General features: G+C 44.7%; 5 protein-coding genes across 5 annotated transcripts in view; 4 read left to right on the top strand and 1 right to left on the bottom strand.

The window, feature by feature from the left end:
- LOC135333934 (uncharacterized) overlaps positions 1–7,760 on the top strand; it is a 31,091-nt gene extending 23,331 nt beyond the window's left edge. Inside the window, exons 14-33 of the mRNA XM_064528957.1 lie at positions 34–237; positions 283–500; positions 556–1,306; positions 1,356–1,505; positions 1,557–1,877; positions 2,128–2,321; positions 2,370–2,427; positions 2,486–2,689; positions 2,740–2,954; positions 3,029–3,734; positions 3,777–3,923; positions 3,965–4,279; positions 4,334–4,657; positions 4,709–4,914; positions 4,974–5,028; positions 6,011–6,058; positions 6,113–6,439; positions 6,505–6,843; positions 6,935–7,108; positions 7,288–7,760. Coding sequence (XP_064385027.1) covers positions 34–237; positions 283–500; positions 556–1,306; positions 1,356–1,505; positions 1,557–1,877; positions 2,128–2,321; positions 2,370–2,427; positions 2,486–2,689; positions 2,740–2,954; positions 3,029–3,734; positions 3,777–3,923; positions 3,965–4,279; positions 4,334–4,657; positions 4,709–4,914; positions 4,974–5,028; positions 6,011–6,058; positions 6,113–6,439; positions 6,505–6,843; positions 6,935–7,108; positions 7,288–7,631 — 5,300 coding nt within the window. The 3' untranslated portion in view covers positions 7,632–7,760. The remainder of the gene's footprint in view (positions 1–33; positions 238–282; positions 501–555; positions 1,307–1,355; positions 1,506–1,556; positions 1,878–2,127; positions 2,322–2,369; positions 2,428–2,485; positions 2,690–2,739; positions 2,955–3,028; positions 3,735–3,776; positions 3,924–3,964; positions 4,280–4,333; positions 4,658–4,708; positions 4,915–4,973; positions 5,029–6,010; positions 6,059–6,112; positions 6,440–6,504; positions 6,844–6,934; positions 7,109–7,287) is intronic.
- A 32-nt stretch (positions 7,761–7,792) lies between these two features.
- Positions 7,793–11,540, top strand: LOC135333941 (mucin-2-like). The gene is made up of 9 exons (XM_064528966.1): positions 7,793–8,231; positions 8,886–9,471; positions 9,523–9,987; positions 10,072–10,274; positions 10,323–10,380; positions 10,427–10,570; positions 10,631–10,948; positions 10,996–11,310; positions 11,365–11,540. The coding sequence occupies exons 1-9, from the start codon at positions 8,025–8,027 to the stop codon at positions 11,487–11,489; spliced, it is 2,421 nt and encodes an 806-aa protein (XP_064385036.1). The 5' UTR covers positions 7,793–8,024; the 3' UTR covers positions 11,490–11,540.
- A 5-nt stretch (positions 11,541–11,545) lies between these two features.
- LOC135333945 (uncharacterized) lies at positions 11,546–13,231 on the top strand. The gene is made up of 5 exons (XM_064528969.1): positions 11,546–11,682; positions 11,735–12,046; positions 12,095–12,418; positions 12,477–12,674; positions 12,749–13,231. Exons 2-5 carry the CDS (start codon positions 11,743–11,745, stop codon positions 13,084–13,086), a joined length of 1,164 nt encoding a protein of 387 aa, XP_064385039.1. The 5' UTR covers positions 11,546–11,682; positions 11,735–11,742; the 3' UTR covers positions 13,087–13,231.
- An 868-nt stretch (positions 13,232–14,099) lies between these two features.
- Positions 14,100–17,723, top strand: LOC135333940 (mucin-2-like). Its single transcript, XM_064528965.1, has 8 exons — positions 14,100–14,892; positions 14,947–15,670; positions 15,716–15,880; positions 15,953–16,273; positions 16,365–16,567; positions 16,618–16,675; positions 16,734–17,261; positions 17,364–17,723. Exons 1-8 carry the CDS (start codon positions 14,593–14,595, stop codon positions 17,564–17,566), a joined length of 2,502 nt encoding a protein of 833 aa, XP_064385035.1. The 5' UTR covers positions 14,100–14,592; the 3' UTR covers positions 17,567–17,723.
- Positions 17,689–21,225, bottom strand: LOC135333938 (sorting nexin-25-like). The gene is made up of 3 exons (XM_064528960.1): positions 21,120–21,225; positions 20,519–21,060; positions 17,689–20,203 (listed from the first exon to the last, which is right to left on the bottom strand). The coding sequence occupies exons 2-3, from the start codon at positions 21,050–21,052 to the stop codon at positions 17,807–17,809; spliced, it is 2,931 nt and encodes a 976-aa protein (XP_064385030.1). The 5' UTR covers positions 21,053–21,060; positions 21,120–21,225; the 3' UTR covers positions 17,689–17,806.
- Positions 21,226–21,304: the final 79 nt, after the last annotated feature.

Here is a 21,304-nt window from a genome sequence, read left to right as displayed (position 1 = left end):
GTAAATGCTAACATTAAATCCAATTAATTCCAGGTGCCCCTTCTCCCATCTCATGCCCTTCATGCCCTCATACAATTTCCCCCACCACCTGTCCTCCACCTACCCCCTGTACTGAGGTCTCATGCCCTATGTGCCCCCCTACACTGCCTCCACCCACGTGCCCTACAACGGAACTGTCCACTCCTTGTCCGGTCACAATCTGCCCACCACCTCCAACAACATGTCCCCCAGAACAAGGTGAATGATGTGTTTCTTTTTCTTTATTTTAATGCTACCAACCAGATCTCCATGGTTACTGCATTAGCCAGGGTGTTGACAACTGTGCACCAGAGGATCGCTTGGTCACCTCATCAGTTGACCAATGTCGAACTAGTTCCCGATTTTCACCTGATCACATCCTTCCCCCGGAGTGGGAGCTGATGTTTGACTCTTATGACTACGAGAGCTTGGTGGGGCCAGTGTTCCTCAGCAGAGAGTTTGACAATGATGAAGCTGTATTGGTGAGACAAAAGGTAGCGATATTTATGTAATTAAGTATCCTTTCCTTCATTGCAGACAGTGGCTGATCAGTGGGAGGATCGAGGTGGTATCTGTCAGCGTGGTTTGAGAGTGTGTGCCTATACACTAGGAGCTCAAGACAACTGGGTGTTCTCCCCTCACATCAAATACCCCCCAGGAAGTACTACCCTTGGTGGGGGTCTACCAACAGAGATCTACTTCAATATCTCCTTCAGATTCACTCAGTGTAATGGTGCCTGTGTGAATAACTTTGCTGATCTGTACAGATATGACACAAACAGCATTGCCTCAGAGAGTGACCAAACAGACAGAAGCAAATACCTCTCCACTCCGTTGTTTGGAATAGGAACAGAGATAACAACATCTCGATTGGATCAAACAGGTCACAGAAGGACTGTTTCAGATACTAGAACTCTGGTCATTGATTCTCCCCCCTCTTCGAGAACCAATGGATTCCATTTTGGCATCAGAGACTCTGGAAATTGTGGCCAAATTAACCGAATCTATTTTTACTACATACCTTGTAAAGAACTACAAGTTGGACTGGTCAACTATCCTGAGCTTGTTCGTGCCCCCAGTGGCTCTCTACCAAACGAGGGCATGGCTTGCTGTGCTCCCAACTCTCACCCCACCACCTCTCTCACATTCAGAGCTTACACTTCCAGTGAGGGAAGATGTGAAGACGAAGTAGTAAGTGATGAAACTACTGGTGATGAAGGATGTGAGCGCAGCGTAAGGTGTGAGTGTGATGCTGGGTACAGACTGAGTGCAGTAATGAGATGTCAAAGTAATGAAATCTTAGGTAGTTAACATATTGAGTTCATGCTCCTTTACAGTTTGCTCTGCTGGAACCTATCGCTCTCTGACTGATAACCAAGGAGCTTGTATAGATTGCCCAATGAACACAGCAACAGATGTGGAGGGTGCTGCAATTTGCAGGTGTCTAAATGGATTCTATAGAGGAGGATCTAAAAAGGATTGTACAAGTAAATTAAGCTAAATATTTATTACGTACACATGTTATCACATCAATACAGCTCCCCCTGGTCCCGTAAGAAACCTCCGTAACACCACCATCTCTTCTACCAGTATTAGTATATCATGGACCAGACCTGAGGTCACCGGAAGAGATGACTTCTACTACTCCATTGAGTACAGTGATCCTAACACTGGGTCGTTCATACTCAGCAATGGAAACTATGTCAATTCTACAGTCACAGTCTCCTACACAGTCCCTAACCTGCGTCCCAACACACCATACACCATACGAGTGACCACTCACAATGGAGTCAGCGACCAAGACACTAAGAATGAAGCTCTGAGGAGAGTGGACCTTCCAACCAGGACAGTGGAGGGGGGTAAGAGAATTAGAACTACCTTAAGGTGATATGTTTTCACAGTTAGATTTGTACGAATTCACTGTTTAGCTCGTTTGTTGGTATTAAATCTGCTCAAGTTGTGAAATTAATGTAGGGTTTCTAATTACTCGCAAGTCGTTTTAATGCATTTTCCAATATCTGCGAGTAAACATTTATTTTTGCGATTTTACTCTCATTCACCGAAATTGCACCAGCGAAAATATGTCACCTTAATTGCTTTTACTTGCAGTTCCAAGTGTCCCACGAGATGTCCAAGTGTTCTCAGGAGTTGTTGTGTGGGGACCCCCAGCTGAGCCTAATGGAGTTATTACTGGCTACCAGTTGAGGTTTTCTAGATCCCTCAGTCGTACTAGTACTATCAACAAGTTGCCATATGAGAGCTATCACGTTGTTACTGACAATAATATCGGCAGTAGTATTGAAGTAAATTATTATAATTTTGTACTTGCAGTGCTCATTTTATTACTTCAGGTACGAGCAAGGACATCTGCTGGCTATGGACCGTACAGTAATTCAATACCGTATACAGGTGAGTCCCACAGTATAATGTAAATGTAAAAATGCTAGCTTGCATTGTATGCTTCCAGGTGCCCTTTCACCCACCTCATGCCCTTCATGCCCCTCTTCACTCCCCACCACCTGTGCACCACCTAGTACATGTTCTCCTGAGATCTCATGCCCTACATGCTCCCCTACACTGCCTCCACCCACGTGCCATCCAATAGAACCGTCCACTCCTTGTCCAGTCACAACCTGTCCTCCAACAACCAGCACATGCCCCACTGTACAAAGTAAGAAATGGCACCTTTTACATGTATAGCTTTATGCACTTAACTACCAGATCCCCATGGTTACTGCAACCAGGGTGTTGACAACTGTGCACCAGAGGATCGACTGATCATCTCCGCGGAAGACTTGTGTCGAAATGACTCCCGATTCAAAGCTGATCACATCCTTCCCCCAGAGTGGGAGCTGATGTTTGACTCTTATGACTACAAGAGCTTGGTGGGGTCAGTGTTCCACAGCAGAGAGTTTGATAATGATGGAAATGTGTCGGTGAGACAACATTTTTATAGATCTAGATAGTAGATGATGCTTTTATATGCACTAAATTATATCCTTTCCTTCAGAGCAATAAATGGGAGCAGCGAGGTGTTGTCTGTCAGAACAATTTGAGAGTGTGTGCCTATTCTTTTGGACCTCAAGACAACTGGGTGTTCTCCCCTCACATCAAATACCCCCCAGGAAGTACTACCCTTGGTGGGGGTCTACCAACAGAGATCTACTTCAATGTCTCCTTCAGATTCACTCAGTGTAGTGGTGCCTGTGTGAATAACTTTGCTGATCTATACAGATATGACACAAACAGCATTGCCTCGGAGAATGTCCGAACAGACAGAAATAATTACCTCTCCACTCCAATGTTTGGAACAGGAACAGAGATGACAACATCTCGACTGCAACAAGCGGTTAACTTAGATACTAGAACGCTTGTCATTGATTCTCCCTCCTCCTCGAGAACCAACGGCTTCCATTTTGGTATCAGAGACTCTGGAAATTGTGGCAATATTAACCGAATGTATTTCTACTACACTCCTTGTAAGGAACGACAAGATGGACTGGTCAACTATCCTGAGCTTGTTCGTGCCCCCAGCGGCTCTCCACCAAACGAGGGCATGGCTTGCTGTGCTCCCAACTCTCACCCCACCACCTCTCTCACCTTCAGAGCTCACAGTGCCACTGATGGAGCTACTGGTGATGAAGGATGTGAGCGCAACGTAAGGTGTGAGTGTGATGCTGGGTACAGACTGAATGCAGCTAGAACAGGATGTCAAGGTAATAGCGTTGGTTAACTTTTTGAGTTTATGCTTCTTCCAGTTTGCCCTGCTGGAACCTATCGTTCTTTGACCGATGACCAAGGCACTTGTATAGATTGTCCAATGAACACAGCAATAGATGTGGAGGGTGCTTCGATTTGCAGCTGTCTAAATGGATTCTTCAGAGATGGGCAAGGCGATTGTACAGGTAAACTGAATATTTACTGTTATGATTATTAATAAATACAGCTCGCCCTGGTCCTGTAAGAAACCTACATGCAACCACCATCACTGCCACTCGTGTCTGCTTCTCATGGACCAGACCTGAGGGCACCGGAATATATAACTTCTACTACTCCATTGAGTACAGTGATCCTAACACTGGGTCATTCATACTCAGCAATGGAAACTATGTCAATTCTGCATTCTCCTACACAGTCCCTAACCTGCGTCCCAACACACCATACACCATACGAGTTACCACTCACAATGGAGTCAGTGACCAGGACAATGAGAATGAAGCTCTGAGGAGAGTAGACCTTCTAGTCAGAACAAGGGATGGAGGTAAGAAAGTTAGTGGAAATCTTTCTCTTCGTGCAGTTTATGTTATAAATACAGCTCCCCCTGGTCCTGTAAGAAACGTACATACAACCACCATCACTTGCACTAGTGTTAGCCTCTCATGGACCAGACCTGAAGTCACCGGAAGAGATGACTTCTTCTACTACTCCATTGAGTACAGTGATCCTAACACTGGGTCGTTTATACTCAGCAATGGAAACTATGTCAATTCTGCACTCACAGTCTCTTACACAGTCCCTAACCTGCGTCCCAACACACCATACACCATACGAGTGACCGCTCACAATGAAGTCAGTGTCCAAGACACCGAGAATGAAGCTCTAAGAAGAGTAGACCTTCCAATCAAAACATTGGAGAGAGGTACAAAAGTTTCCCTCAATACAACACTATATAATTACGACTATTTTCTAGCTCCAAGTGTCCCACGAGATGTTCAAGTATTCTCAGGAGTTGTTGTGTGGAGACCCCCAGCTGAGCCTAATGGAGTTATTACTGGCTACCAGTTGAGGTTTTCTGGATCTTCCTCTCCTCACACTGTCAACAAGTTGCCGTGTGAGAACTACCATGTTGTTACTGACGATAATATCAGAAATCTTGGCAGTAATATTCGAGTTTCAGTAAGAAATTCAATCCTATAATTACATGTATGTATATTGCAGTTTTTTGTTAACTTCAGGTGCGAGCAAATACATCTCGTTTTGGACCATCTAGTGCTTTAATACAGTACACAGGTGAGTTCATGCAACAGCATAATCCATCAATGCTGTTGCTATACCCGGTACGTATGTGCATGTATTGTTATGCAGCACATGCACCGACCAATGCAATGAAGGAGAGTTATACATAATAATCGTATGATGTACTATTTAGTGCACTGGAATTTGTACAGTGAAGTAGTGCATTAATAATATCACGCATCACATCTGGACCAGTATTTGCACGTTGTCATGGACGACGTAATTGCACAGGGACTTGTTTTCGAATAACAGCCGCGACTGATATATGTATTGACATTAAATATTAAAATCAGAGTCTTAATTGTAGAAGTCAATAGTACGGTTTATGCACCTATCAATGTGTCGCCCCCCCCCCGGGAGGGGGAGGGCTAGCATGGGGATTTTACCATACCTCAGATCAAATTCCCCCTGGTGGAGGAAGGTGTTCAAATCCCCCAGTCAACAGGGGGTTTTTGAGCCCTAAGCAAGCAGTTGCACACATCCAAACAGGTTATACAAGCAGTCTCTACTACGCAAAGCCAGGTCAAATCCCCCAGTATGGGGCTAACATTGCAAACCACACTAATTTAATAGAGCATTTTGAGTAAAGGTGTATTTTATTTATGCATTGATAATTATATGCCCTTGGGACATAAATTAGTCGTAGCATCACGCCAGCGGGAAATTTTCGTGAGGTATAAATTTTTTAAAGATATATAGCAGTTAACCAGAAAATTTAAACTGGGATAAAACTCAACGGTTTTTCACATGCAAAGCTCTTAGTGGGTGGGTGGGTTTCCTGGCATTGAAACGCGAATATTATACAACGCACGAAAATCTTCTGAGGGCTCTCAAGCCAATAGCGAAGATTTTTCACCTGCCAAAATTGTATGCTATACGGTATATAATACAAATGAGGCTTCTGTGAATACATCCTTTGTGCTCGCATTATTGCACACAGTCTTATCAATCATCTCTATACCCCACCCCCCCACAGTACCCTCCATAGCTTGCCCTACGCCCACCACATCTCCTCCAGAACAAGGTGAAATTTATACAAGACTTAGTATAGTTTTATGCATATATACCCCACATGCAGATGATGTATATTTCAGTCTCCGTCGGAGAAAGTACACTGACGGAGACATTGTGATGATCACTGATATTGGAGAGGGAGATAATGCTCTGTTGTGTGTGACTGACAACACTGAGTGCTGCCGCACAGGGGGCAATGGAGAGTTCTTCTATCCTGATGGTACAGCTGTCGGCTTCTCCACCTCAAATTCCTTATACAAGAACAGAGGAGAGCAGTTTATTAGTCTCAACAGAAGGAACAACGCCACCTTTCCACTAGGTAGATACAGATGTGCCATCCCTGATGCAAATGGAGTGACAACAAGCGTATTCATCAATATTGGTCACCAAGGTTAGTATAATTATACTATATCCACAGATAACATGACACCTATATTATTATATATAATTATACAGTTGGTGAATGTTCAACCTGTCCTCCCTCCGAATGCGCTGAGTTCACAATTCCCCCTTCCCCCACGCCCATAGACTGTCCGACTGTCACATGCCCCCCTACCCCCACACCCAGGGACTGTCCGATTGTCACATGCCCCCCTACGCCCACACCCAGGGACTGTCCGATTGTCACATGTCCTCCTACCCCCACACCCAGGGAGTGTCCGATTGTCACATGCCCCCCTACGCCCACACCCAGAGACTGTCCGACAGTCACATGCCCTCCTACCCCCACACCCAGAGACTATCCGACTGTCACATGCCCCCCTCCTTCTGCCGCACCATCCTTGAATTATACTGGTTAGTTAATTAAGGTGCAGAATTTAGTAGTATCCCTAGCCATATGATACTGTTCATGGGAGACTCAACAGTGTTCTAATTCCCACTGTAGGTTTTGAGTGTGATGAGCTGGAGTCACTAGAGAATGGAGCCGTGTCAAAGTCGAACAATTCTGTTGGTTCTGTGGCTAGCTACTCGTGTGAGCCTGGCTTCATAATCTCTGGACCCAGAGAGAGGGTGTGTCAACTCTCCGCTGCATGGACCAATCCTTCCCCTAGCTGTGAATGTGAGGAAATAATGCATACCAGCCCACTCAATTTGTTTATCGTACATGCATGTATACATGTATGTACATGTACGGATCGTTTGTAGTATTGCATAATAAGTTGTTTGCTTGCTACATAGCTCTATCTTCGTATGCTGCTCATATCATTATATTACTATGACTCTTACATAATTCTCCAGCCACATTTGAACTAAAAGGAACATTGTTTTCAAACGGCTCAAGTGTACTACTAAGTGATATTGGTGAAGGCGATAATGGATTGATTTTTCGAACTGATTTCACTGATTGTTGCCGAGCAGAGAGGATTGGAGAATGTTACGGACCCGATGGAGGACAGATTAATATACGAACCACGAGAAATCAGCTTTATCGAAAAAGAGGACGTCAACTTGTTCGGTTGAATCGCCAGTCTTACACGGGTAATGCAGCTCTGCCAGGACTCTATTGTTGTGATGTACCCAGCTCAGAGACTGAAACTGGCGTAGTAGTAACTGACAAAGTGTGTGTTAATATTGTATTGTGAAACTGAACTGAGTAGATTAAGGAAAAGTAGTATTTTTATATATTTTGCCTTGTTTACATGTCTCATTATTTTATCACCTCAATGGTGAATTTGTATAACCATTGTTTTCATTAGTACTTAATCTATAGGGACAGTCCCATTGTCACATGGCTTTACATACCTGAGGCCAGGGCCAGTAGACTATTAACTTGTATTCTCTATATATTCCCATTTTATTAGTATATAGGTGTGATCAGACTATAGCTAGCTGGCATATTTTGCATTAGGAATATAACTATAAATAGATCTAGCTGAGCTAAATAATAGTGATGAATTTGTGGATTCTTGCTGTTGCTGCTGCTCTGGTGGTGCAAGTGTCTGCACTGGTTCCAACATGTCAATCACCAGATCCCCATGGTTACTGCATTAGCCAGGGTGTTGACAACTGTGCACCAGAGGATCGATTGGTCACCTCGTCAACTGACCAATGTCGAACCAGTTTCCGATTTTCACCTGATCCTTCCCCCAGAGTGGGAGCTGATGTTTGACTCTTATGACTACGAGAGCTTAGTGGGGCCAGTGTTTCTCAGCAGAGAGTTTGACAATGATGGAGATGTGTTGGTGAGACAATATGTAGAAACATTTATGTACCATATACCGTATAGCGGGTAATTTTTGTTGGGTAAAAATTCGTTCAACTCGAAAACAGTGGTTTTTAGGAGTAAAAATTTCGTTAAGTTTCATTGCTTGCACTGCATTCATACGTTCCGGTAAGCCACGCCTACGTTAAAATTTTATGGAGGTCAGCTTTCCCACGAAAATAACGAGTATTTTGTTTTAGCGGGTAATTTTCAGGGCGTAAAAAAATTCGTTTAACTCGAATACGGTGATTTTGCCAGTAAAAATTCGTTTGGCTTCATTACGCATTCCGGTATGCCACCCCTACGTTTTTGGAGGAAAATTTTGCGTGTAGGTCATGCAGCTTGACCACAAAAATAAGGAATATTTTTACCCCACAAAAAAAATTACCCGCTACTGTATAGCAGCTAATTTTCGTGGGGTAAGTATTCGTTATTTTCATGGGCAAGCTGACCTCCACGAAATTTTAACGTAGGCGTGGCTTACCGGAACGTAGGAATGCAGTGCAGGCAATGAGACTAAACCAAAATTTTACTCACGAAAACCGCCGTTTCTCGAGTTGAACGAATTTTTTACCCCACGAAACTTACCCGCTATACGGTATAATAATTAATTATATCCCTTCCTTCATTGCAGGCAGTGGCTGATCAGTGGGAGGATCGAGGTGGTATCTGTCAGCGTGGTTACTTCAACGTCTCCTTCAGATTCACTCAGTGTAATGGTGCCTGTGTAAATAACTTTGCTGATCTATACAGATATGACACAAACAGCATTGCCTCGGAGAGTGACAGAACAGACAGAAGCAATTACCTCTCCACTCCGTTGTTTGGAGAGATGACAACATCTCGATTGGATCAGACAGGGAGCAGTGGGACTGTTTCAGAGACTAGAACTCTTACCATTGCTTCTCCCTCCTCGAGAACCTATGGATTCCATTTTGGCATCAGAGACTCTGGAAATTGGGGCCAAATTAACCGAATCTACTTCTACTACACACCTTGTAAGGAACGACAAGATGGACTGGTCAGCTATCCTGAGCTTGTTCGTGCCCCCAGCGGCTCTCCACCAAACGAGGGCATGGCTTGCTGTGCTCCCAACTCTCACCCCACCACCTCTCTCACCTTCAGAGCTCACAGTGCCAGTGATGGAAGATGCGAACACAACGTAAGGTGTGAGTGTGATGCTGGGTACGGATTCAATGAAGATAGAACAGAATGTGAAGGTAGGTAATAACAAGCCTGGCTAATTAAATTGAGTTTATGATCTTTTACAGTGTGCCCTGCTGGGAGATATAGTTCTAATGAAGCTTGTCTCGATTGCCCAAGGAACACTGTAATGGATGTGGAAGGTGCTGCAATGTGCCAGTGTTTGGATGGATTCCGGAGACCCACACCGGACCTTTCATTGGATTGCACACCTCTAAGCGACCCTGTGAGAAACCTCCGCGTGACAACCACCACTTTAACTAGTGTTACTCTCTTATGGACCAGACCTGAGGTTACCGGAAATGGCTTATATTACTTCATCGTGTACAGTGACCCTGACAACACTGGGTCGTTTATACTCAGCAATGGAAACTATGTCAATTCTGCACTCACAGTCTCCTACACAGTCCCTAACCTGCATCCCAACACACCATACACCATACGAGTGACTACTCACAATGGAGTCAGCGACCAAGACACTGAGAATGAAGCTCTGAGGAGAGTGGACCTCCCAATCAGGACAGAGGAGGGGGGTAAGTAATTGAAACGTTACTTACTAGTTGGAAAGCTTTTAATAATGTATTTATCGTTACATATGCTTTCACGTGACCTTGCAGTTCCAAGTGTCCCACGAGATGTCCAAGTATTCTCAGGAGTTGTTGTGTGGGGACCCCCAGCTGAACCTAATGGAGTTATCACTGGCTACCAGTTGAGGTTTTCTGGATCCTTCACTTGCACTGTCAACAAGTTGCCATCTGAGAGCTATCACGTTGTTACTGACGATAATATCAGAAATCTCGGCAGTAATATTCAAGTTTTAGTAAGCACTAGAATTCTATATGTCTGTCTAGCAGAATTTAATTTTCAGGTACGAGCAAGGACATCTGCTGGCCCTGGAACATACAGTAGTCTGATACAGTACACAGGTGAGTCTGAATAATTATAGTGCTTTCTGTACTTTCCAATTCCAAGGAACTCAACCTACAATGGCCCCCACTACGTGTCCTCCTGAGATCACATGCCCTACATGCTCCCCTACAATGACTCCACCTATATGCCCTACGACAGAACCATCCACTCCTTGTCCAACTTTCCCTACTACACCCACCACGTTAGGTTAGACTTACTTCTCGTAGTAATGTGAATTTTATTTTAGCGTGGAATTTATGCCCACAGATAATGTGCATTTCATGTTGAGTGGGAGGATGTACACTGATGGAGACACATTGCTGATCACTGATATTGGAGAGGAAGATAACACTCTGTTGTGTGTGACTGACAATACTGAGTGCTGCCGCACAGGTGGCCGTGGAGAGTTCTTCTATCCTGATGGTAGAGCTGTCGGCTTCTCCACATCAAACTCCATATACAGGAACAGAAGAGAACAAGTTATTGGTCTCAACAGAAGAAACAGTGCCACCTCTCCACTGGGTAGATACAGATGTACCATCCCTGATGCAAGTGGAGTGACAAGAAGCATCTTCATCAACATAGGTATGTCATAGTCATTGTTTATGATGAAATCTATTCAATCTCCACAGCATCAACCATGCCTCCTGTGATGACGTGTCCAACTCTCCCCACACCCACTGACTGTCCAACTGTAACTACAACCACCTGCCCAACTTGTACCGAAGCCTCGTGCCCTACATGCCCCCCTACAGTACCCCCTCCAAACTGTACACCAGCTACCCCCTGTCCTGAGGTTACATGCCCCCCTACAATGTCCCCTACCACCTGCCCATCACCTACCCCCTGTACTGAAGTCTCGTGCCCTATGTGCCCCCCTACGCTGCCTCCACCCACAACAGAACCGTCCACTCCTTGTCAAACTTTCCCTACACCTACCCCATTAGGTTAGACTTATATATAGTGATGCATTATTTTTAGGGTGGAATTTATGCCCACAGATAATGTGCATTTTATGTTGAGTGGGAGGACATACACTGATGGAGACACATTGCTGATCACTGATATTGGAGAGGAAGATAACGCTCTGTTGTGTGTGACTGACAATACTGAGTGCTGTCGCTGAGGTGGCGATGGAGAGTTCTTCTATCCTGATGGTACAGCTGTCGGCTTCTCGCTGACAAATTCCTTATACAGGAACAGAGGAGAACAGTTTATTCGTCTCAACAGAAGGAACGGTGCCACCTCTCCACTGGGTAGATACAGATGTGACATCCCTGATGTAAGTGGAGTGACAAGAAGCATTTTCATCAACATAGGTATATCATAGTCATTGTTTTTATGTTTATGAACTCCATATTCAAATTAAAGCATCAACCATGCCTCCTGTGATAATGTGTCCAACTGTAACTACAACCACCTGCCCACCACCTACTGAAGTCTCGTGCCCCCCTACACTACCTCCCCCAACCTGCCCTCCTACACTTCCCTCTACTGCCTGTCCACCACCTACCCCCTGTACTGAAGTCTCCTGCCCTATGTGCCCCCCTACACTGCCTCCACCCACGTGCCCTACATGCCCCCCTACACTACCTCCACCTACGTGCGCTCCAACAGAACCGTCCACTCCTTGTCCAGTCACAACCTGCCCACCACCCCCAACAACATGTCCCCCAGAACAAGGTGAGGAATGTCACATTGTGCTTGTAGCTTTAATCGTACCTATTACAGGTGACGTGTATTTCATGTTGCGTGGAAAGAATTACACTGATGGAGACACTGTGATGATCACTGATATTGGAGAGGGAGATAACGCTCTGTTGTGTGTGACTGACAACACTGAGTGCTGTGACCCACCTGATGAGGGAGAGTTCTTCTATCCTGATGGTACAGCTGTCGGTTTCTCCAGCATAAATTCCTTATACAGAAACAGAGGAGAACAGTTTATTGGTCTCAACAGAAGGAACGGTGCGACCTCTCCACTGGGTAGATACAGATGTGCCATCCCTGATGCAAGTGGAGTGACAAGAAGTGTTTACGTCAACATCGTAGCAGGTATGAGAGTCCATACTTTCATTTGGTGACCTAGTTACCCTCCACACTGTACGTACAGGTGAAGCACCACCTCCAGTAACCTGCCCTGTACTTTCCAATCCGGCTAATGGAGGAGTGCGAGTGTTGTCTCTTTCAATAGCTGTAGGAAGTCTGGCCACCTACACCTGTAACCCTGGTTACACTCTGAGTGACTCTTCAAGAAGAACCTGTTTACCTAATGGGCAATGTTGTGGAAATGCACCTACTTGCCAACAAGGTATGTTTATATGGCTTATTGTGGTATTCGTTAAATATTGTTAGAGATTTAATCATCTTATTTTTCTGTCTTAGATGCTATTGGGTTCATGCTAAGAGGAGAAACCTTCGCTAATGGCAGTAGTATCTCCCTCGAAGATATCGGTGAAACTGATGAAGCTCTCATCTTCCGAACAGAAATTAAGGATTGCTGCAAAGTGCAAAAGATCGGACAATGCTACGATCCCCACGGTGTTGAATTAAGTATTAGAGCATTCAATAATGAATTGTATCGCAACCGTGATTCTCAACTGGTTCGACTCAATAAGAATAAGATATTCACTGGTCAAGCTGCAATCCCTGGACTGTACTGTTGTACTGTGCCCAACAACGATGGTAACCTTCACCGAATATGTGCAAACATTATAGCTTAATCATGAACCTGCCAAAGCTGGTACGTACCCACTATATTGATTGTACATTTTGTATGTGTTTTTCTAGTCTATAGCTATACCACCCCATGACCACTAATTTGTACCGTCTTCTAATGTTTTGCAGTTATATGCAAAGTTACTCTCACCTCTTAGTGTACTGTTCAATGTTTTGCTACTGGTATACCACATGATCCATGAAGCCTTACTTTATTGAGCCATTTACCTTCAGCTGTGTATTGACAAATTATGAATACATGACCATGCAGTAAATGTCCTGTAGATAATGAGAAATTGCATTAGTGGCATGTACTGGGCTGCTCGCTATGGCAACTGTAATTACATTACCCATTGTACTCAAACCCAAGTAAACATAATGTAGTGCATGGGTCCAAATGGATATGGACTCATTGTGTAATCATCAATCGGATCTCCTAATAATACAAATCTTCATGGTGACCTTAGGACTTAATTGAAAGTTTTCTTGGTTGATGTTTCAGAAAACAGTTATCATTAGCATCACTGCACCTGTTTTATATAGACTGCACTTGCTTAATGACCTAGTAAATCCCCACAACTCTTAACGGTATAATTATAGTTTCACTGAATCCCAGCTCACAATATAAACTTCCATTTCCTGTGCTGCTATTGGCACCTGCAAGTCTTGTCAAACCATATCAATCATTCTCTTACATGTGGTGAAGCGTTGTGGTTTGATAGGACCTAACCAATTAAGGTACTATACAGGTGAAATTCGTATAGCTTCAAGTAGGATGGTGGGTAGACTCTTGACTCCTGCACACACACACATACGCACACTCTGAAACCTCCATATAAGGACTGCAGAAGCTTGTGAAATGCTCAAGGCCTTTATTTGTGCAAACATCAACACATCAACGAGAGCTTGAAATTACTTTTAGTGTTGTACATTGTGTGGGAGGACTGTTTACTTAGTTATGTGTTATAACAGTAGTATGCCTATATGTATAGTACAAGTGTTGACAAATCATTAGCACCTTATATAGGACGTGTATTGTGTGAATGAGAACATACTTCTCCTCTGGCACTAGACATTTCTATGAAGAGGAAAAGGAAATACTTTGTAGGAAATACTGTGCAGAATCTATTCTTACCAGAGACTATTCCTTCAAAACTATTACTTTTATGGGTGAGCTATATTAAATCTACCCTTCGTGGTAACTATGTCTCCGTTCTTAAATGACGGGATTAGGGAATTGTAAATTAGTGCCAATTGAATCAACAAAGTGTTGTGTTCCAACTGACAGCAAGTTAACTGGTTTCATCTGCTGCCATATTTGACAGTGTGTGCTACTACACCCACACAGGAAACTTGAGGTAATATAAGAAGCCAATCACCTCAATTAAACCACAACAACTGGACTTGGTGCATGCATGAAGTTACTGTTGGTATAATAAACAAGATTTGCATAGAACTATAGTATTATCAGCTGATTCTATTACAGTAATACTATACAGTAATAGTAACTGATGAATTTGTGGATTCTTGCTGTTGCTGCTGCTCTGGTGGTGCAAGTGTCTGCACTGGTTCCAACATGTCAACCACCAGTTATCCATGGTTACTGCATTAACAGCCAGGGTGTTGACAACTGTGCACCAAAGGATCGACTAATCACCTCGTCGACTGACCAATGTCACACCAGTTTCCGATTTTCACCTGATCACGTTCTTCCCCCGGAGTGGGAGCTGATGTTTGACTCTTATGACTACGAGAGCTTGGTGGGGCCAGTGTTCCTCAGCAGAGAGTTTGACAATGATGAAGCTGTGCCGGTGAGACAAATTTGACGATATTTATGTAATTAAGTATCCTTTCCTTCATTGCAGACAGTGGCTGATCAGTGGGAGGATCGAGGTGGTATCTGTCAGCGTGGTTTGAGAGTGTGTGCCTATACACTAGGAGCTCAAGACAACTGGGTGTTCTCCCCTCACATCAAATACCCCCCAGGAAGTACTACCCTTGGTGGGGGTCTACCAACAGAGATCTATCTCGATGTCTCCTTCAGATTCACTCAGTGTAATGATGCCTGTGTGAATAACTTTGCTGATCTATACAGATATGACACAAACAGCATTGCCTCAGAGAGTGACCGAACAGACAGAAGCAATTACCTCTCTACTCCGTTGTTTGGAGATATGACAACATCTCGATTGGATCAGACAGGGAGTGGTGGGACTGTTTCAGACACTAGAACTCTTACCATTACTTCTCCCTTCTCCTCGAGAACCAATGGATTCCATTTTGGCATCAGAGACTCTGGAAATTGTGGCCAAATTAACCGAATCTTCTTCTACTACACACCTTGTAAGGAACGACAAGATGGACTGGTCAACTATCCTGAGCTTGTTCGTGCCCCCAGCGGCTCTCTACCAAACGAGGGCATGGCTTGCTGTGCTCCCAACTCTCACCCCACCACCTCTCTCACCTTCAGAGCTCTCAGTGCCATTGATGGAACTACTGGTGATGAAAGATGTGAGCGCAACGTAAGGTGTGACTGTGATGCTGGGTACAAACTGATCGTGAATGCAGATGGAACACATCGATGTGAAGGTATTCTATTGAGTATTGTTTCATGCATGCAATTTTCCACAATAGAATGCCCTTCTGGAACCTATCGCTCTCTAACTGATGACCAAGGCACTTGTCTAGATTGTCCAATAAACACAGCAATGGATGTGGAGGGTGCTCCAATTTGCAGCTGTCTGGATGGATTCTACAGAGATGAGCAAACTAATGAAGGACCTGGAGTGACTTGTACACGTAAGTTGAACCTATACAAATTCGGAATACCTATAATTATAATTATAATTATGTCATCACTTGTCAATACAGCTCCCCCTGGCCCAGTAAGAAACCTCCTTACAACCACCATCACTTCCACTAGTGTTAGCCTCTTATGGACCAGACCTGAGGTCACCGGAAGAGATGACTTCTACTACTCCATTGAGTACAGTGATCCTAACACTGGGTCGTTCATACTCAGCAATGGAAACTATGTCAATTCTGTACTCACAGTCTCCTACACAGTCCCTAACCTGCGTCCCAACACACCCTACACCATACGAGTGACCACTCACAATGGAGTCAGCGACCAAGATACTGAGAACGAAGCTCTAAGGAGAGTAGACCTTCCAACCAGAACAGGGGAGGGGGGTAAGAGAATTAGTTTGGAAACCTTTATCTTTTGATTCTTCTCAAAACACTATATTGTATGCTTACTTACAATAACTGACTGACTTTGCAGTTCCGAGTGTCCCACGAGATGTCCAGGTATTCTCAGGAGTTGTTGTGTGGGGACCCCCAGCTGAGCCTAATGGAGTTATTACTGTCTACCAGTTAAGGTTTTCTGGATCCTTAACTCGCACTGTCAACAAGTTGCCATCTGAGAGCTATCACGTTGTTACTGACGATAATATCAGAAATCTTGGCAGTAACATTCGAGTTTCAGTAAGCATTACAATCCATTATACGTATATGTAAGATCTAAAATTCTTCAGGTACGAGCAAGGACATCTATTGGCCCTGGACTGTACAGTAGTCTGATACAGTACACAGGTGAGTCTGATTGACAGCAATGAATGCACACACTGCATTCTGTATTTTCCAATTCCAGGGAGCTCATGCCCCCCTACAATGACCCCCCCTACAATGACCCCCACTACCTGTCCTCCTGAGATCACGTGCCCCCCTACAATGGCCCCCACTACCTGTCCTCCTGAGATCACATGCCCCCCTACAATGGCTCCCACTACCTGTCCTCCTGAGATCACATGCCCTACATGCTCCCTTACAATGGCCCCCACTACCTGTCCTCCTGAGATCACGTGCCCCCCTACAATGGCTCCCACTACCTGTCCTCCTGAGATCACATGCCCCCCTACAATGGCCCCCACTACCTGTCCTCCTGAGATCACATGCCCTACATGCCCCCCTATAATGACTCCACCCATGTGCCCTACGACAGAACCGTCACCCCCAACCTGCCCACCACCTACTGAAGTCTCGTGCCCTCCTACAACGCCTCCCCCAACCTGCCCACCACCTACTGAAGTATCGTGCCCTACATGCCCTACACTGCCCCCTACACTGCCCCCTACTACCTGTCCACCACCTATCACCCCACCGTCATCGAATTCTACTGGTTAGATTTACAATGTGCAATAAACAAGCTAAGACAGATGAAGCTTTTAAAGTCACTTACCACTTAATGATAATTTACTCCTTATTTCTCCTACATACACAGGTCCTCCATTATGCAGTACCCAAAGTGCCACAGCCAGTGGCTATGTGGATGGTACCTACGTTGCCGTGGGGATTATAGTAACGTTCCTGATCACAGCAATAATTGTGGCTCTACTAGTGATTGTCCTGAGCTGGCTATTCATCACATGTCGGATCAAGTCTGGTTACTATTCCCTCAACACCAAGAAACAGCACAAGTACTAACTGATTAACAAACTTACTTTCGTACAACGTCAATGACTTCTCATGCACTCATCTTATGTATATGGTTTTGTACTTGGCATGTTATTTTTTCATTGCTTCTTTTTTGAATATGTACACAACAATTGTGATTACTATAGATAGTGTAAACAATCTTGCATATGGAACAACAATTTAACAACAACAAACCGATGTACACAGTTAAAAGCTCGCTATTCTAAATAGTTTACAATAGGGAATACATTAGGACTTCCAATCTGGTCCATTCTCATCTATCTCAACAGTCTGAAGTTCAGGTATAAGAGCATACATAAATATCTCCAGCATAGAATAGAACAACTGTTTGTTACCACGGGGATCTTGTAATGACTCGAAAATCTTCCCAAATCCAATCTGGCAGTTTCTTTGTCCCAAAATTGTCTGCAAAGCTTGTGGAGAGCTTTTTAGAAATCGTTTCTTGGCTTCGTCTCTCGTATATGCCTTATCAGAATCAGATCTGGTAGGGGAGGGGGGACCGGGTTTCCCCTCTGGCCACATGGAGTCCCTGAACACCTCCAGATAGTACACAAGCATGGACTCAGAAACCACCCAACTCATAAACTCTTGCAGCTGTCGATCGATGCTTTTGCCATATGTCAGCTGTACCAGTTCCACTAGCTGCTTGCGAAGGACGCGACTCCATTGGTCCAGTTCAAACACTTCACTCACTACAATGAACATTTGCTCTGTGATAGGGTCTTCTTCTTGCTCTTTATTGCCTGGAAACGATGGTACTGGGAAGGACGATAAACGGTTGGCAAGGGAACGTTTCTCGCGACGAATCATACTCGATTTTCTGAGATTGTCAGAGACGGGACTGAGAAAAATAAACACCTCTTCGCTCTCTTGAAGTCGATCATCCTGCATGACCATATTGAGGTAGCCTTGCAGAGCCTGACAGTACTTGGTCCAGTAACTAGACTGTGCATCGACGCGAATAAACGGAAACAACCTCTTCGGGAGTGGGGGGAACTTCAAATTCGGGCAGACTTGGGATACTTTCTCGTGGAGCTCCTCGAATTCTGACAAACGTCGACCGATCACCCAGCCGGCCTGTGCTCCGTCGCTACTCTCAGATATCTCCGAGGCCGTCCCGGCACCTTCTTCTGAATCGACCATACTAGCCACACCATCTTTTGTCTTTGTAAGGGATAGGTGAGGTGTGAGACTGGACTCCTCTAGGGAGGAGAGACTGCTTGTGGAGATGGAGCGAGCTTTGTTCTTACGTGCCAACTCAGGGCGATGAATAACCATCACAAACAGCGGATCTTGATCGTATTTATCGGCCTTGGATACGTCAACGGAATGCACTTGGATACTCCATTGTCCAATCGTACCAAACCATTCCTCCGTGTGGTCTATGTAGTGCTCCAATTTCTTTATCTCCTCTGAAAGTTGAGAACGATCTTTTTGAAGGGCTTTCTTTCGTTGAGTGAGGGAACGACTGGATCGAACCTCCGGCATTAGAGACAACTCATTGTCTTTCTTCTCCAGCATGTATTTGAGTGAGTACAATTTCTGTTTGTGCTGACTGTCATCGGCCATTTCGTTCAAAGAGGCCTCGGCAAATCCAGCTACTGAGGGGAATAGTCCATCGCCACTCGGCTGTTGCATTAGCTCCTTGTACTGGCAGCTATAGATGAAGTTTTGGTAGAACAACTCGTAGATTTCCTCGTAGATATCCGATCGTACTTTGTTGAGAATTTTCAAGCAAGCCTGGCTGTCGTTGTCGAGTGTGTCTTTGATGGAGCTCAACACGCTGACTTCAAGATGGACGCTACCGAAGGAGCTTGGCGAGAGATGCTCATTGTACAAAGATGTCAAGCTCTTGCGTAATAAACTTGAGGGCACTGTGGATAGTTCGCCGACCGATACCCAGAACGTCAGGAGACTTCCAAAACCACAAATTTCCATGAACTGAAACAGATACATTCGTGCTACCTCGTTCTTCATAATCGTCTCAAACGGTATACCGAGTGGTCCTGCCGACAAATCCTCTGGAAACATATCCGTGGTAACAGCGGCAGTGTAGTCCTCCACGCCCAGTTTTCTCAGTTGTCTTTCAGAGAGTCCTTTAGCAGTGCTCAGTTGGTTCAGGTACACGTCCAGGTCTCGTTCCATGAGTGATTTCACTTTATCCGCTGGAATTGGAATCGGAAATTGTCGTCCGTGTAGTCCAGTCAGTCGTGATGACATCATCTTGTGGACGGCCTTAGCTTGAATGATATCGGTAATAATTGACTCGCGAATTTGTTGCAGTTCGTTTACATCCTCGCTTTTTGAGACATGCTTCATAAAGTCCTCGAAATCAGCGTATGCGGGTCTCTTGCGAGCAGATTTAGTAGCTTCTTCTTTTTTCACTAGATCAGCTAACAACTTCTGATTAATGTAGTCGGGATCGCAGAGCATTTCAATGGTTGGTAACAGAATTTGACAGGCCAGGTATTCACGGATGAGTACACGTACGAGGGTGCATTCAAGGAGGTCACGTGACAAGCATGTGCAGAGTAGGACCTCCGATACTTGACGAAGATAGTTCAGTTCGTGTTCGGGTGAATCGAGGTATGGGAATAGAGAGAGGTTGGGGAACTTGGTGGAGTCCTGCAGGTGTGTGTGTGTGTGGGTGGAGGGTGAGTGTGTGTGTGTGTGTGTGTGTGTGTGTGGGGTGGAGGGGTATGTGGTCATCATAATCATGAATGGTAATGTACATGTAATGCTGTCAAAGGACACTATAAATCCATTGTTCATTTCTACTTCAAAAGGGAATTTACCATTTTTCCATTACTATACACACACTGTACAGTACACGTAATCAGTAATGTCTATTAGGTATACTTTGACGCTACTTTGATGCTACTAACAATGCTATCTTTACTACCTAAATGACACCACAGAGCACCATTCTCACTCGCTCACCTGAGTGTCCTGGTAATGGATCCCTCTAAACTGTTCGAAGTGAGAGCACAGTGTCTGTGCAACATCGTGGGTGACCAACTTCATCGTGTCCATTTGCCCCACCCTCTTCAGTAACGCCCCCAGGGTCTTCCATATCTCCGGCATCACGCTGAGAAAGAAAGCCTTCTGATCGAGTCCAACGGTTTTGTAAGTTGGTATCACATGATGTTGTAGCGTTAGGTCTATAACTTGCTGTAGGTACGCGTCCACGTTAATGGATATCAGGGTCGGCTTGACCCCTTGAGGGGGGTATGGTTTGATCTTCGACAGGGGGACTTGAGGTGCTGGTGTAGGGGGGTGGGGGACTGTGGATTTGCATCGTCTCTCGTACGGTCCTGGGTGATGAAATAATGCCAGAGCTACGGAGAGGAGGATCGTCAATAGGAGGAAGAAAATGTAGAGTAGAAGAGGGAATACAAAATATATGACGGTTGTGGATAAGAGTCCCAGGAGAAGGTGTGTCCTCCAGTCGTGCAGGACATCACTCAACTTCATGACCTGTCCTGTAGAGTGTGGGGGGACACCAGTTACAAGTGATACTATAATTATGTGAATCTCTTACCTATCCTTGCTTGACCTGTATTCCTTGATTCTTGATTCAAGCTCAGTACTAGTTCTGTACAGTACAGTGCAGTAACAATTACAAGCTACCGTATTTTTCTATGACCTTTGATGCAGACACACCCACATTCATAAGGTAAGGATCATCAGTGAAACAAACTAATTGTTGTGTCATTGAACTATAAA

This window comes from Halichondria panicea, chromosome 3 (genome assembly GCF_963675165.1).
Source record: "Halichondria panicea chromosome 3, odHalPani1.1, whole genome shotgun sequence".
Classification (NCBI taxonomy): Eukaryota; Metazoa; Porifera; class Demospongiae; order Suberitida; family Halichondriidae; genus Halichondria; species Halichondria panicea.
This window is presented reverse-complemented; position numbering and strand designations above follow the sequence as displayed.

What these genes read in the sequence shown, in the direction of transcription:
- LOC135333941 (XM_064528966.1), top strand. Translation starts at nt 8,025, where the DNA reads ATGGTTACTGCATTAGCCAGGGTGTTGACAACTGTGCACCAGAGGATC. An exon ending in ACAATGATGGAGATGTGTTG is followed by an intron (nt 8,232 to 8,885) that starts GTGAGACAATAT and finishes CCTTCATTGCAG; the next exon opens with GCAGTGGCTGATCAGTGGGA. An exon ending in GCAGTAATATTCAAGTTTTA is followed by an intron (nt 10,275 to 10,322) that starts GTAAGCACTAGA and finishes TTTAATTTTCAG; the next exon opens with GTACGAGCAAGGACATCTGC.
- LOC135333945 (XM_064528969.1), top strand. Translation starts at nt 11,743, where the DNA reads ATGCCTCCTGTGATAATGTGTCCAACTGTAACTACAACCACCTGCCCA. An exon ending in AACATGTCCCCCAGAACAAG is followed by an intron (nt 12,047 to 12,094) that starts GTGAGGAATGTC and finishes TACCTATTACAG; the next exon opens with GTGACGTGTATTTCATGTTG. An exon ending in TTACGTCAACATCGTAGCAG is followed by an intron (nt 12,419 to 12,476) that starts GTATGAGAGTCC and finishes CTGTACGTACAG; the next exon opens with GTGAAGCACCACCTCCAGTA.
- LOC135333940 (XM_064528965.1), top strand. Translation starts at nt 14,593, where the DNA reads ATGAATTTGTGGATTCTTGCTGTTGCTGCTGCTCTGGTGGTGCAAGTG. An exon ending in TGGAACACATCGATGTGAAG is followed by an intron (nt 15,671 to 15,715) that starts GTATTCTATTGA and finishes TTTCCACAATAG; the next exon opens with AATGCCCTTCTGGAACCTAT. An exon ending in ACCGTCATCGAATTCTACTG is followed by an intron (nt 17,262 to 17,363) that starts GTTAGATTTACA and finishes CTACATACACAG; the next exon opens with GTCCTCCATTATGCAGTACC.
- LOC135333938 (XM_064528960.1), bottom strand. Translation starts at nt 21,052, where the DNA reads ATGAAGTTGAGTGATGTCCTGCACGACTGGAGGACACACCTTCTCCTG. An exon ending in TCCATTACCAGGACACTCAG is followed by an intron (nt 20,204 to 20,518) that starts GTGAGCGAGTGA and finishes ACACACCTGCAG; the next exon opens with GACTCCACCAAGTTCCCCAA.